Below are 13,230 nucleotides of genomic sequence, written 5' to 3' on the forward strand. Positions count from 1 at the left end.
AGTAGTTGAGAGGAAGACAATAAGGGAACAGTGAAACCAAAAACAGATTGTGTGTCAGCAAGCTGAAATCCTATTTGTTCAAACTAGATATCACAAAGCAACCCAGCGTTTTTCTTTTTTAATAATTAAAAAAAGGAAGGAAAGAAGAAATGAGAGGGTCATGTTCACAGCTGGAACCACCATGTTGAGGACGAAAGGTTTATATTGAGGAGGAAGTGTCACACTGAAAATGAAAGATGACAATACACTAACAGAAGTTGACAAATTTCAGCACTCATAAGTCAAATGAGTGTTCCAGTTTTTGTATTACTAGTCATTTGGATTGCACCAAAGTATTTTGGTCACATGTACTATGAGTGCCAGTACAATCTGTTTAAATATAATAATAAACATCTTTTACCTTTAGTGGGTAAGTGGTGTCCTTGTGAAGAGGTTGTCTAAATGATACTAAAGTACTACAACCCTGCAGTACATTGTTTATGTATCATTTAAGACATTGAAATATTTACGTTTACAGTGCAGGATAACATTACCTTGGGTTCACTAATGCTTACCTGTGAGGAAAGACCCCTCGGTAGTCTTTTCTGCAAGGCACAAGGTTGTCCGTAGCTCCCATTGTTAATGTAATTAATATCATCCTTTAAGATATTCATCTCTGCTGCATTTATTTTTTTTGAAACCTATAGAAAGAATATATTGTACATGAAATGACGCTAAAAAACATCTTATATTCTTATAACCAGCAAGTCATAGTTATTTTTGAATATTTCAGATATCTAGATAAATTCTCAAAAGTATAAATTTCAACTTCAAAATGTCAAACAGAAATAAACACAGTTTGGTTTAGTTATGAATGTGGCATTCTACATTTTGGGAGCTTTTTGCAGAAGACCTGCAACGTGTCCACTCATAAGCCCGTTTCTATTTTTATTTATTATGTATTTTGTACCAGTATACTATACCCACACTATAAAAACACATACAAATGCCAAGTAAATACCCTTAACCAATAAGATGTCTCTGAACAGTTAATAACTATAAATACATTTGTTGCACCTTAACTATTTTCTGTTATTAAAAAATGTATATTGCGTTTACATTACAATTGACCAACAGTATGGCATAGCCCCCCCCCAAAAAAAATGCGATAGTTAATTGGGGAAATATTGTTTTTGACCATAACCTGTGTGCAAGGGAACACATATACAGTACCTACCTAGAGCTATTTAACTCCTGTGTATTTCAATCAAGTTAAACTAACAGCACAGTAAAATAAAACCTGTGTATTAATATTTTAATATTTCACACTATTTTACGTCATATTGATGAGATCATCCTTAAAAAGGTGCTATTTAATGGCTGATAGAAGATGTAGAAACATATGCACAGCAGGAATTTAAACATACTTGGCGTAAGTATAAGGCTATCCTTAACATTAGTCTTTGGCGCCGGGGATGGACCTAAGTGGCCACTTGCTAGTTATTATTACAACAAAACTGGTTGCCTTTCACTCCCTGCACTACACATTTTGCAGCACCGTTTGCTGGATTTTTATGTGATCTGCTACAATAAAAAAGCCATGTTATCACACAGGAAAGGTGACAATCGGGAGATCATACAAAAATTACATATTCTCAATGGTAGTTAATTAGCCATGCAAAACCTCCTCAAACAGATATTCATTTCTATTAAGAATGATTACTATGGGAGTCTACAGATGTCAATACCACAGTCATTCAAATACTTCTTCCCCTACTAATTGAAGGTTGTAAAGCTCTCTTGCCAAGGTTTCTTTCCAAAGAGCTAATTTATGACTAGAAGGATTTTTTATGTCTTCGGTTGAAGCAGCTAAAAACATAGCAAATCAGAACCATCTGTGTACTGATGCCTGAATCACTGTTTATCTATCAGCTCATCATTCTTGTTAGTTTGCACCCTGAATTCTTGGCTGCTGTACATTTGTCGTGGCCAAATTTCATAAGAAATATTAAAAATTTAAGGAATCTTGATCCTCCGTTGCTGCAAAGGATATTAGGTTCTTACTTTTTTTTCCTGATAGTATAATTTGAATATATTTTAAAACCTTAGCATAAAATACATTCAGTAATTTCAAAAGACAAAGCATAAACATAGAAGGGAACACGATTCTTATTTAAGAAGCTATAAAACAAGATATAACAAGCTATAAAATTGTTTCCAGTATTAGACAAGTAGCTTACCATTGATAGATAAAGTGATAGTGTTCCATTTTCCTTCCCACTTTCCATTCAAGATTACATTTGCTAGACACATAGCTATTTAGAAGAACACTGTTGATTTTCAGACTTCCACTTACAGAGCCATTATGTTTGATATATAACTTGGGCTTGTTTCATAGAGATAATCATTTTTAAGCATCCCTTGGCATGTTGCAGAAAATGGAATGCACTCTTTAAATGGGCACTTCATCCATCAAACACTTTAATATATGTGATAGTTGAGTGCCCCTTTAAATTAAAGACTTTCCCTATTGCAAATGCATGGATTCCCTCCTTATGCACTTGCCCTCTTTCCCTGTCAGTGGAACATATCTCCCGCTCGCCATTGAGTACATCCACTCTACTCACCAAGAGCTTCAGATCTCCCCACACCCATTACAAAAGGCATTCCACTGATTGGCTGCTTCAAAAATGTTTTAGTTGTTTTAGCTAAACAATGCATTTTGAAAGTCAAAGTCATTTATAAGCTTTATTTGTTGGTGAAGCTGTCTGTTGCACAACAGTGTCCCTTTAAATTACACACAGCTTTCAACTCCTAGATAACCTTCCCTAAACCGTAATGCAAACAGACCCATACTGTCACTCACAGTCAATATAAGACATGACACCAACAGTGTTGCAGCTATTTTATCTTCTAAATGAAAACTATTAATATTTGCAATACATTATACTTAGGGGACTCTGGCTGTCAGTTACATTGGTCTAAATTTTAATCCCAAGTGTACATCACTTCGCTTAATTGCATGTAGTCCAAAGTGGGTAACACTTCTAATCACTAAACTATCTGTTAAATATATATATATATATATATATATATATATATATATATATATATATATATATATATATATATATATATATATATATATTATTTATGTAAATAACCATAGTTCAAAACATCATATTTAATTATAAAAATGCTAAACTACAACATTTAAATGCTGTAACAAATTTTTAAGAATAGGAACATGTGAGATCAGATCTGAGTAACAGAGAATAACTTCCCTACTCCGTCTCAATCTGTCTAAAGCTTTTAAAATCAGTGTCCAACAAAGGGAAAGAATACCTCGAGTAGAAAATTTGTAACAAGTTAATATGCCTGTTTTTACTAGAATACAAACAAAGTGAATTTCTGACGCACATACCGTATTATGGTTATTGTGATCTGCAATTAACCATTATATATATACCGTATTGGCTCGAATATAGGCCGCACTTTTTTCCCCCACTTTAAGTTTTTAAAGTGGGGGTGCGGCCTATATTCGGGGTCTAGCGCCCGACGCCCGGGACATGCAGTCCCGGGCGCCGGGCAGGCAGCGGGGTTAGGATACAGATCCCCCGCAGCGGTGCAGGGGACCCGTATCCTACTCCCCGATACGCTCAGACAGCCTCCCCTGCCAGCACTTCCCACGGGGGGGTGCCGGCACGGGAGGTTATCTAAGCGTTTTACCTCTGCCCACCCCCGACTTACCGGAGCAGACTCCCGGGTGTCTTGCGGGGCCGGCGGGAGACATCTACGCAATACGCATATGCAACTTCCGGTACCGGAAGTTGCATACGCGTATTGCGTAGATGTCCCTCGCCGGCCCCGCAAGACACCCGGGAGTCTGCTCCGGTAAGTCGAGGGGGGGGGAGGCAGAGGAGGACAGTGGCAGCATTATCTCGGGGGGGGGGAGGAGGACAGTGGTAGCATATCGGGGGGGGAGGACAGTGGTAGCATATCGGGGGGGGGGAGGACAGTGGTAGCATATCGGGGGGGGGAGGACAGTGGTAGCATATCGGGGGGGGGGGACAGTGGTAGCATATCGGGGGGGGGACAGTGGTAGCATATCGGGGGGGAGGACAGTGGTAGCATATCGGGGGGGACAGTGGTAGCATATCGGGGGGGGAGGAGGAGGACAGTGGTAGCATATCTCGGGGAGGTAGGACAGTGGCAGCATATCTCGGGGGGGAGGACAGTGGCAGCATATCTCGGGGAGGGAGGACAGTGGTAGCGTATCTCGGGGTGGGAGGAGGACAGTGGCAGCATATCTCGGGGAGGGAGGACAGTGGCAGCATATCTCGGGGAGGGAGGACAGTGGCAGCATATCTCGGGGGGGGGCAGAGTGGCAGCATGTTTTTTTTGGTGCTTTTTTAAAGAAAAAAAACTTTTTCTTTAAAAAAGCACCAAACTTTTAGGGTGCGGCCTATATACGGGGGCGGCCTATATCCGAGCCAATACGGTATGTTTATTTAGATCACTGAAGAGTAGCATACAGAATTGGGGAAAGCTACAGCTTTGTTTCACTGTTAATTGAAAACAACAATAGCATTTCATTAATTATTAATGTCTGTGGAGTTATTCACTAAGCTCTGTTTTTTTATTAAGGTTTCAGTGTTTGCATTTTGCATGTCCATGTATTTAGAATAGACCGTCAATCTAAGAGGTGCACAGCTGGCCCTTTTTCGTTTTCTCTAATCCTGATTTTATTTAGTGAATCTGAAAGTTGGTAATTCTTCGCTTTTATCAAAGAATTGGTACTATGGGAAAAAGTGGGGTTAGTGAATACACCCTGTGTATTATGAGAGGGAGTTAGAAAGAGAGAGATAACATGTACGTGTGTCTACATAGCCACAAGAGAGTTTGCTTACATAGACCCCAAACGTTAAAAAGGTACATTTAAATACATACTGTATGTTTAACAGTTTTTGGATCTTTAAGGGTGGACTTAAATAGCGAAAAAGTCAATGGAGCATCCAGATTATTTCCAGTAAATACCAATCCCTTCAAGAGGATTTTCTTTAGGGCTCCATAATTTGGCTTCTCAGTGTATGCCAGGCAGTTGATGTCAGACATAAACTTTGCGATTTCATCTGAAGATGAAGAAAAAAAGATGTTAGATGTAGTAGGTATAGAGAAACACAAGACCTAACACAATTTGAAATCATTTGGGCAGGGGTTCCTCATACCATACAAATGACAGAGTAAACCAAGACACGAAAAAAAGCCAGTTTTCAAAACTGAGAAGTATTTTAAGTGTTAAATACTTCGAACGCAATTTATTTTTTTACAGCTTTCATTTTAGAAATACACCTAAACTGAGAGTAATGACAATTTTACAAACAAAAGTACAATGATCATGTCATTAATCTGGAAGGTTAAAGCTTTACGCAATATATCTTACATATTTCAATAGTACATTTACAGAAATCCAGCATTGATAGGATGTAACATTTGTAGAGATCTTACATGTGTAAAGCTTGTATCCCAACTTTACTCCACTACATAGCACCTGCCTCAAAGAGGGTGAACACATCACGCTACTGGATTCTAATAATAATAACCTATCGTACAGAGCTGCCAAATAATATGGCGCTATTCCCTTTTATTTTTTTTTAAATTAATTAAAATAATAATATAAATTATTATTATTATGAATGCTGTATGTTAATTTGAAACTGCAATAGTTAAAACAAGACTCTTAGGACACCTAATGAAACATGCACTTATTCTTACTGTAAAAGAACGTTCAGCAAACCGAATTAACCCCTCCGGTTTCAAAGATGTAAAAAAAAAAAAAAAAAAAAAAAAAAGAAAAGAAAGTTTTGGCCTGGAGGATACTGAAGTGTTTTTCACAATACCAGATGGCAAAACACATTTATATTTGCATATAGGTTCTGGCAGTCAATGAGGAAATGGTAATAGGAGCCTGTGACAGAAAAACGTAATTTAAAAAAAAAAATATTCCAGACTCCAGTAAATAGAATAATAGATGATGCCTTTATGTTACTCTGCTTTATGTTATTTCTTTGGTATAACCCTTTTCTTTTCTGTACACTTTAAAATAAAACAATTTACGAGACTAGTTCACCAGGGCTGCTGCTTTGTTCGTATCAGTAGGCTACTGTGACAGTTCGTTACAGACTTTCCGCAAAGAAGTTAGATATCTTTCACAAATACGTGTTTTTACTGATTATTTATTGTTTTATACAGCGCCACCATATTCCACAGAGCTGTACAATGAGTAGAGAGGACATAACATGTAATATATAACATAACAATTTGACTTACAGGAACAACGGTTGAGGAGGGCCCTGCTCTCGAAGTTAGGGTGTATTACACAAGAGGTTAAAGTCCCACCAGCCACAATCATCTAAGTATTGCAGGGGAGGTACTAGGAAAGGTGAGCTAAGGATTATGGAGGAAGTTCGTAGGCATCTTAAAGAATTGCGTCTTGAGAAATTTCTTGAAGGACCGAACGTAAGGAGAAAGACAGATAGGCCAGGGAAGGGCATCCTAGAGGACAGGGGCAGCCCTTGAGAAATCTTGTAAGCATGCATTCGAACAAAAGGAGATTTTGTTGCATGAGCGAGAAGACTGATTTAGAGATGAGTGAGGAGATGCAAGTAGGGGAGCCACTATGTAGAGCTTTGAAAGCAAGAGTCAGGATTCTGAAATTAATCTTGAAACGCAGAGGCAGCCAAAGGGGTAGAGTGATGGATGAGGAAGGTAAGTCTGGCAGCAGGGTTCTAGGTGGATCGTAGAGGGGCAAGATATGTATGAGGGAGACCAGAGACAGGGTTATGATTACTAAGCATCACTAAGAGCCTTAGTGGCAAGTGGATGATTACCGTTGTGAGACATTTCTGTTTATTGGTGTAACTGGTGTTTAACACTGTAAATAAAATAAAATGCAACAAATCTATTTAGTTTAGCTTACGGCATCCATCCACTCCTCCTGTCCATTCAATGACTGATTGGGGAAGTTCATCCAAAAGCCTAAAAGAAATAAATAATGAGATCATCATTTGGAGTGTACAGATTCAATGTTGGAATTATACGCAGTCTATCTAATGTCTCTGACACCCCTACTAAAGAATAATGTGGAATAAAATTATAATACTCTACAAGAACTTAAATATGCATTCTTCTAAAATGTAAAAATAAAACACTTTCCTGACACAAATTTTGCACCCATTATACAAAATCATTTTCTTCCTCCAAGAATTTCTTGGCATGGATTGGTTGCTTAAGCTGTCAATCAGCCGCAGTACTGTATGAAATGAAATCGGTAGGGGTATTCTTGTCACTGATTGACAGCTTAAAGCAGGAAAGTGCTCCCATTCAAATTAATAGGAAAACTTTACATATGCACACTGGAGTCTAAATAGACCCCCCCCCCCCGCGTGCAGTGTTCAGCAAAGCCAGAACTGGAGCTGAATGAAGGTGAGCACATCAGGTGCAAGAAATGCATTCAGCCAAATGCATCATCTGCAGGGCAGGGTATTTAGCTGTGTAGAGTGCAGAAATGGGCAAAATTAAAAATGCCATATTAGCACCATAAAATCCAACATTTTACTAACATACATAAGTTTCAAACAAAGAGTTCTGTAGGGTAATTCACATTCAAACCTAATATTAACCCTGCCCCCCCCCCCGAGTCTTCATCTGGGTAAGGGACTAAGCAGGAGATCCAAACTGATCTCACATGCTACACTCTAGTCACACACGTATTGCAACTATATAATATCAGAAGAAATTAACAGGTACATGTTCTTACCAAAGTGTTATCAATGAATGTTTAATGTCTGAAATAGAGTACATTTTGGTCTATATCAGTGTGTCCACAAAAGCAAGACATTTCTAACTCAAATTTTGAAACGTCTCCAATGTTTCCATTATGGTAAAGACATCTGGAAGAGAGACCCTATACTAAAAAGCACACCTTTTTTATAGCTTACAGGGTCACATGCAGCACGGCTATTTCTTTACATAAAGTACAGGGTAGATGTGCGTGTATCGTTTTACCTACTGTAAGACGCTGTTTGAAATTTTAGTTTGTGCTGAGTGCTGGGAATGAAAGCATTTAACATGTAGCACAGAAAGAGAAATCTGCCTCGATGTGTGGATGTATGCTTCTTCCAAAGCGTTCCACATCTCATGACCTAAGCTCTGTGTCTAATAAGGTTTTTTACTATACCTGCATTAGACTTGACCCTTTTATAATTCAGTATGCTTTGCATAATCACCTGTCTCTGGTGTGTTTTAGTTCGCCACAAAATGTTTTTCTTCAAACTATAGAATTCTGCTGATCATAATGCAGGTAAATACCTAAATCTACCCTATTTTGTTAATCAAAGTTGTATAGCAAATATAGTATATTTGACCACATAATATATGAAATTATATATATATATATATATATATATATATATATATATTAACTGTTCATAGTCAAACAATGAAAAATGACTATAGCTGCAATAATAATTCTACTTGGCTGAGAGATTAATATTGCGATGGGTTCCAAAATATGTTGTCAATGCTATCAGGGCGAACCCTACATCAGTTGCTGGAATGATTATACAAGGGTTAAAAATGGAAATCCGCTTTAAAAGTGTTGGAGTTTTCACATACAGTTTATCCCTTCTCTCTGATATTCACTTTTATATTCACATATGTATTATTCATGGTAAGAGGCTTAAATTCATACATAATAAGAACAAAGCAGAATGAGTAATTCTAATTCTTCTAACTCAGTGCATTTAATGTTGAGATTACCATTTTTTTTTTAAAAAAAGTCATATCACAACAATGAAAATGGTTAATCTTTCAAGTTTAGTCGCTGCTGCTAATTTTACACACTTTAAGGATGAAATCCTTACAAAATGTAAACACTAAAACCTTTTCTAAAATTATTGTATAAAGATGAAATTTGGAGGGGCAGAATTAACCCCTTCTATTTCTATTTGTACTGGTTTCAATTTCATGAATATGATTTTAATTCCTACAGTACTGTACATATGTCTTCATTATTTTCACAACTTTTTGTGTGCATCTGCTTAATTACAATAAGATTTGAAAAAAAAAATGCAGTTCACCCACTCACGTATAAATAATATGCATTATTACATTAAAGAAAAGAAAAAAAAAAAAACCATGAGATTAAAAAACTACCTATAATTAAGGTAGCAGATTACAACAGAGGGGAACAAAATCAAGATTCTAAAAGCAGTCTGGTATTACGGTGATCATTCTACTGCACGGGAAATGGAAAATTGAGAAAATGAGGAAAAGGAACTATTTTTTTTTTCATTACCAAATTAAAAAATATCACCCCAAAGTTTTAACTCTAACAAAATTATAAATTGAAACACTAAGCAACGTAAACAATTATATTTAAAGATGCTTAAAAAAATTCAGTTCCACTGAGGCAATAAAACAGTTTAAAATGTGTAATTTAACTGTATTGTATTTTTTAATGTACTCTGTTTGTTCACCAGTGTGTGTCCATTGTGCTTATTATTTGATAATTTGCCAAGGTGTATAGTGATGCAAATATTCAAATTTGATACAATGTTGCAAATTGGCCTACTTTTTTTTTGAAGTATGGACAGCAGTGGGGTCCTTAAGGTTCTGGTCCCAGGGCAGTTTTCCGCATAACCAATGAAGCATGCAGAATGCAAGGATTTGCAGGTCTCCTCGTCTGGAAAGGACTACAGGAATAAGGAAAAGTAAGAGGGGGGGGGAACGATGAAGTATCAGGATACATTTTTGAGGAATGCTTTAACTATTAGTGATGAAATATGAAAAAGAAAAACGGGCAAAGTGTTTTGTTTGTTCAGCTGTATTAAAAGTAAAAACGCCCAGCCGTCTTGGCTTTCCACCACAGACATCCAGTGACTTGTTGCTGTAGAGAGGGAGGGTCACTTTTCTTACCTCCTCCAACTTCATCCTTCCCAAGTCTAGCCTGTCACATGAACTTGATCCCCGTGGCCTCTGACATGATCCAGACAGCCCATAACCCTGCACCAACACTTTCTCAAAAGAGCCAGGCGATAAAAACAAAGAAAGAAATGTCTGCAGCTAAATTGCTAACACATGTTCCAGGAAGTCCATGGGGTCTACACTGGTCATACAGAGACCATTTAAGTGCAGACTAAACACTGATGCCCTTTCCTGTTTCAGAGTATTAAACTTCCATACTGAAATATAAGACAAAACTGCCATCTAGTGTATAAGTCCTATAGTCATTGTGCTCCAGGATTTTACCATGGATCGTTGCACCAGTGAATTAGTTTTACATTATTTGCCGCCGCTGCCAAATAATTAACAGAGTAAAAATATATTTTTAACCACATGCTTAATTTTAACCATTTAAGTTCTGCGTCTTTTTTTATTTCATGCTAAATTATGTTATTCCGTATGTATTATTAACCCTTTCCTCTAAAGGAGAAAAGTAAATAAGCTAAAAATACAAACAAAAAAAACGGTTTACATTCTTTAAACTACATTAAAGACACTTTTCATCACTTCATTTGTAGGATAATGAGATTTATCAGCCATAATGAAATATACTGATACATAGATCATCAACCTAGATACAAATAAAAAAAATTAACGTAGAATAATCAATGTAATACTTTTTGCATAAAAAAAAAAAATCAGCTTCTCGACATAAGCAAACAACAATATAGAAATGTGTTTTATCAGATACTTCTTTTAAAGTGCAGTAACATGTAATCTTACCTGCTGTTTCATGTAGTTGTTAAACATATAGCAGGTTTTATGGGCTTTTGTTATTCGAATTTCAGACATCATCATGCTGGAAACTTATATTTTAATTTAAAGTTAACTATTGGATTGTGCAGTGTCAACACATCACAAGTTGTTTTTTTGCCATGCATAACCAACAATAGCATCAGAATATTAACTCATACACATACATACTCCATCTAAACTGCTATTACGGTATGAGATTATTAAAGGCCCTTCAACCTAACAGAATGCTGTTTTGTCCCGTGGGTGCCTTTTATTTTCTGCACTAGTTTCAACAACGAACTAATGCGAGACTTGGCTCTCATATTAAAATAAAAACACAATCTCCGCCACTTGCTGTTCTGTACTGATTTTATCAGTCATAAATCTCCCATTAACCGTGGAATGATTCCATTCATTCACATGTGTTCACAAGTTCTTTTTCCATTATGGCAACCAGATTACAACCTTATAAAACCCGTCCATTTGATTGCAGTTTTTTTTTTTTTTCCTGGCACCTATTGATGCAAGGCAGCTATACACAAGTACAAACAACAGCTCCTTCGGGAAAACGACTTTAGGAAATGGATAAGGATACTCTTCTAGTAAGAAGAATCCGATACGAACTTTAAGTAATGTTGACTTACTCAAATTTAAATATCAATCACGACATAATTGCTAAGAGAAATAAATCACTATATAGAGATTTTGTAGCATAGGATGGTTGATGTAATTGAATTTAAAAGAAGCAGCTTGCTATGGTTTTTAAAGAGAACCCATCATGAAAAAGCCTTTGCATTTGAAGACAGCAAATAAACTTCCTATACATTGTGTTTAAGCTGGTAAATCAGAAACTCTTATGTTTAGTAAAAATGTTAACCTACCTGCTATGATCATCAAGATAGGAACGCATGCTACAAAAACTGAAGGTAAAAATTATTGTATTACTATGACTGATTTATAGAACGCCACCATATACTTTGCAGGCAGGCAGAACGGGCAAACAAAATATAACAAGAAGTGCTTCCCATAGTTGGGATTTACAGTAACAAAGGGTAATCTTATCATACACAATTTTTCAGCATATGTGTCTTTTGTGAGAAAAACAAAAAAAAAATTTTGGTGCAAAAATATGAAAAAGTGTTCTTCTCAGCCTAGCAGCCAATGGAATGGTCCAATCAGCAGGAAGCCTCTACCTATACATAATTCCTACATGTGTGCATCTACGCAATGCATTAGTATGGTAAACTTATGGGTGTTCAAAATTGTATCTACAAATGCAAGCCTCACATTCAAGGCAACAGCATTGAAATACTTTATATTCACTATGTTACGTGTGTTGGATCTACAAAGAAATTAGCTATTGACTGCTTGTCTGGCAACTGGAAAATGTGCAAAAATCTATGGTATGCATTGATCCAAATATTACTTTTAGTACTACTAACAATGTAACAAATTAAAAACAGTACCTCAGAAGAAGAAATAATTCTATTTAATTACCATGACGTGTGCCAAAAACACTGTTTTTGAATTAAAAGTATTTTGAAAAAAGTAAGCTCACTCAGGGTTGCAAATATTCCGCATATAAAACAAAGTTAAATTAATTTTAAAATAATTGTGCCAAAATGTATTCTCAAACTCATTTTTGTTTTAGTTTTCTATTTCCCAATGCAGTTCTTCCTTAAAAGTAATTATTTAAGATTTTAATTAAAGGTGCAGAACATATATCCTACATAAATGGATGTAATATAAAAACCAACTGGTATTCTTTAAATCAAATATACTATTGCCTTTGTTCTGAAATTCCTTTATGGACCTGAATCTACAACTTCGAATATAGCCAAGAAAGCACAAAATCTACAGTATGATGTATGTTTAAAATATCCATTATACTTGAGGAATCCTTATATTTTTAAACCCAAAAGCATTTAACGTTAAATAATAGAAGTCACTTTCTAACATGAAATACACACCCCCATATATTATGTGATCTGTAAAGCTGCATTAAGGATACAGATTCAAGGCACTTTAAAATGATTCACTAGTAGTACTTCAAAAGCACAAGCTTCCAGATCGTGTGTAATTTATATTGTCTGCTTCCGCTCACTATTCACAAGTGATGATACTTGCCGCTGTCACATTTTATCAGAAGAGTTTTCTTTGTGAAAAATATTTGCAATGGTGATCGGGTATGAATGATAAGGCAGAAACAGAATTTGACAGCAGATAAGAAACATTCAGCCCATCTAGCACATACAAACCTCAATCAGCCCTTGGTTTCACCTTAAGATTCATGGATAGCCATATGCCTACCTCATATATGTTTAAATTCCATCTCTGCATTAATCTTTATCATCTACCAAAGGATACAATTCGCTATCTTTTGGTCTTAAATTAGTAAATCATATTATTTTACTTGGCACAATATTTCATGCAAATACATAGTTCTGCCAC

General features: G+C 36.2%; 1 protein-coding gene across 1 annotated transcript in view; it reads right to left on the minus strand.

The window, feature by feature from the left end:
* VRK2 (VRK serine/threonine kinase 2) overlaps window positions 1-13,230 on the minus strand; it is a 29,406-nt gene that overhangs the window by 1,724 nt on the left and 14,452 nt on the right. The window contains exons 8-10 of the mRNA XM_053459044.1: window positions 9,614-9,734; window positions 6,959-7,017; window positions 4,930-5,111 (exon numbers count right to left, since the gene is read on the minus strand). Coding sequence (XP_053315019.1) covers window positions 4,930-5,111; window positions 6,959-7,017; window positions 9,614-9,734 — 362 coding nt within the window. The remainder of the gene's footprint in view (window positions 1-4,929; window positions 5,112-6,958; window positions 7,018-9,613; window positions 9,735-13,230) is intronic.

This window comes from Spea bombifrons, chromosome 3 (assembly GCF_027358695.1).
Source record: "Spea bombifrons isolate aSpeBom1 chromosome 3, aSpeBom1.2.pri, whole genome shotgun sequence".
In the NCBI taxonomy this organism is placed as follows: Eukaryota; Metazoa; Chordata; class Amphibia; order Anura; family Pelobatidae; genus Spea; species Spea bombifrons.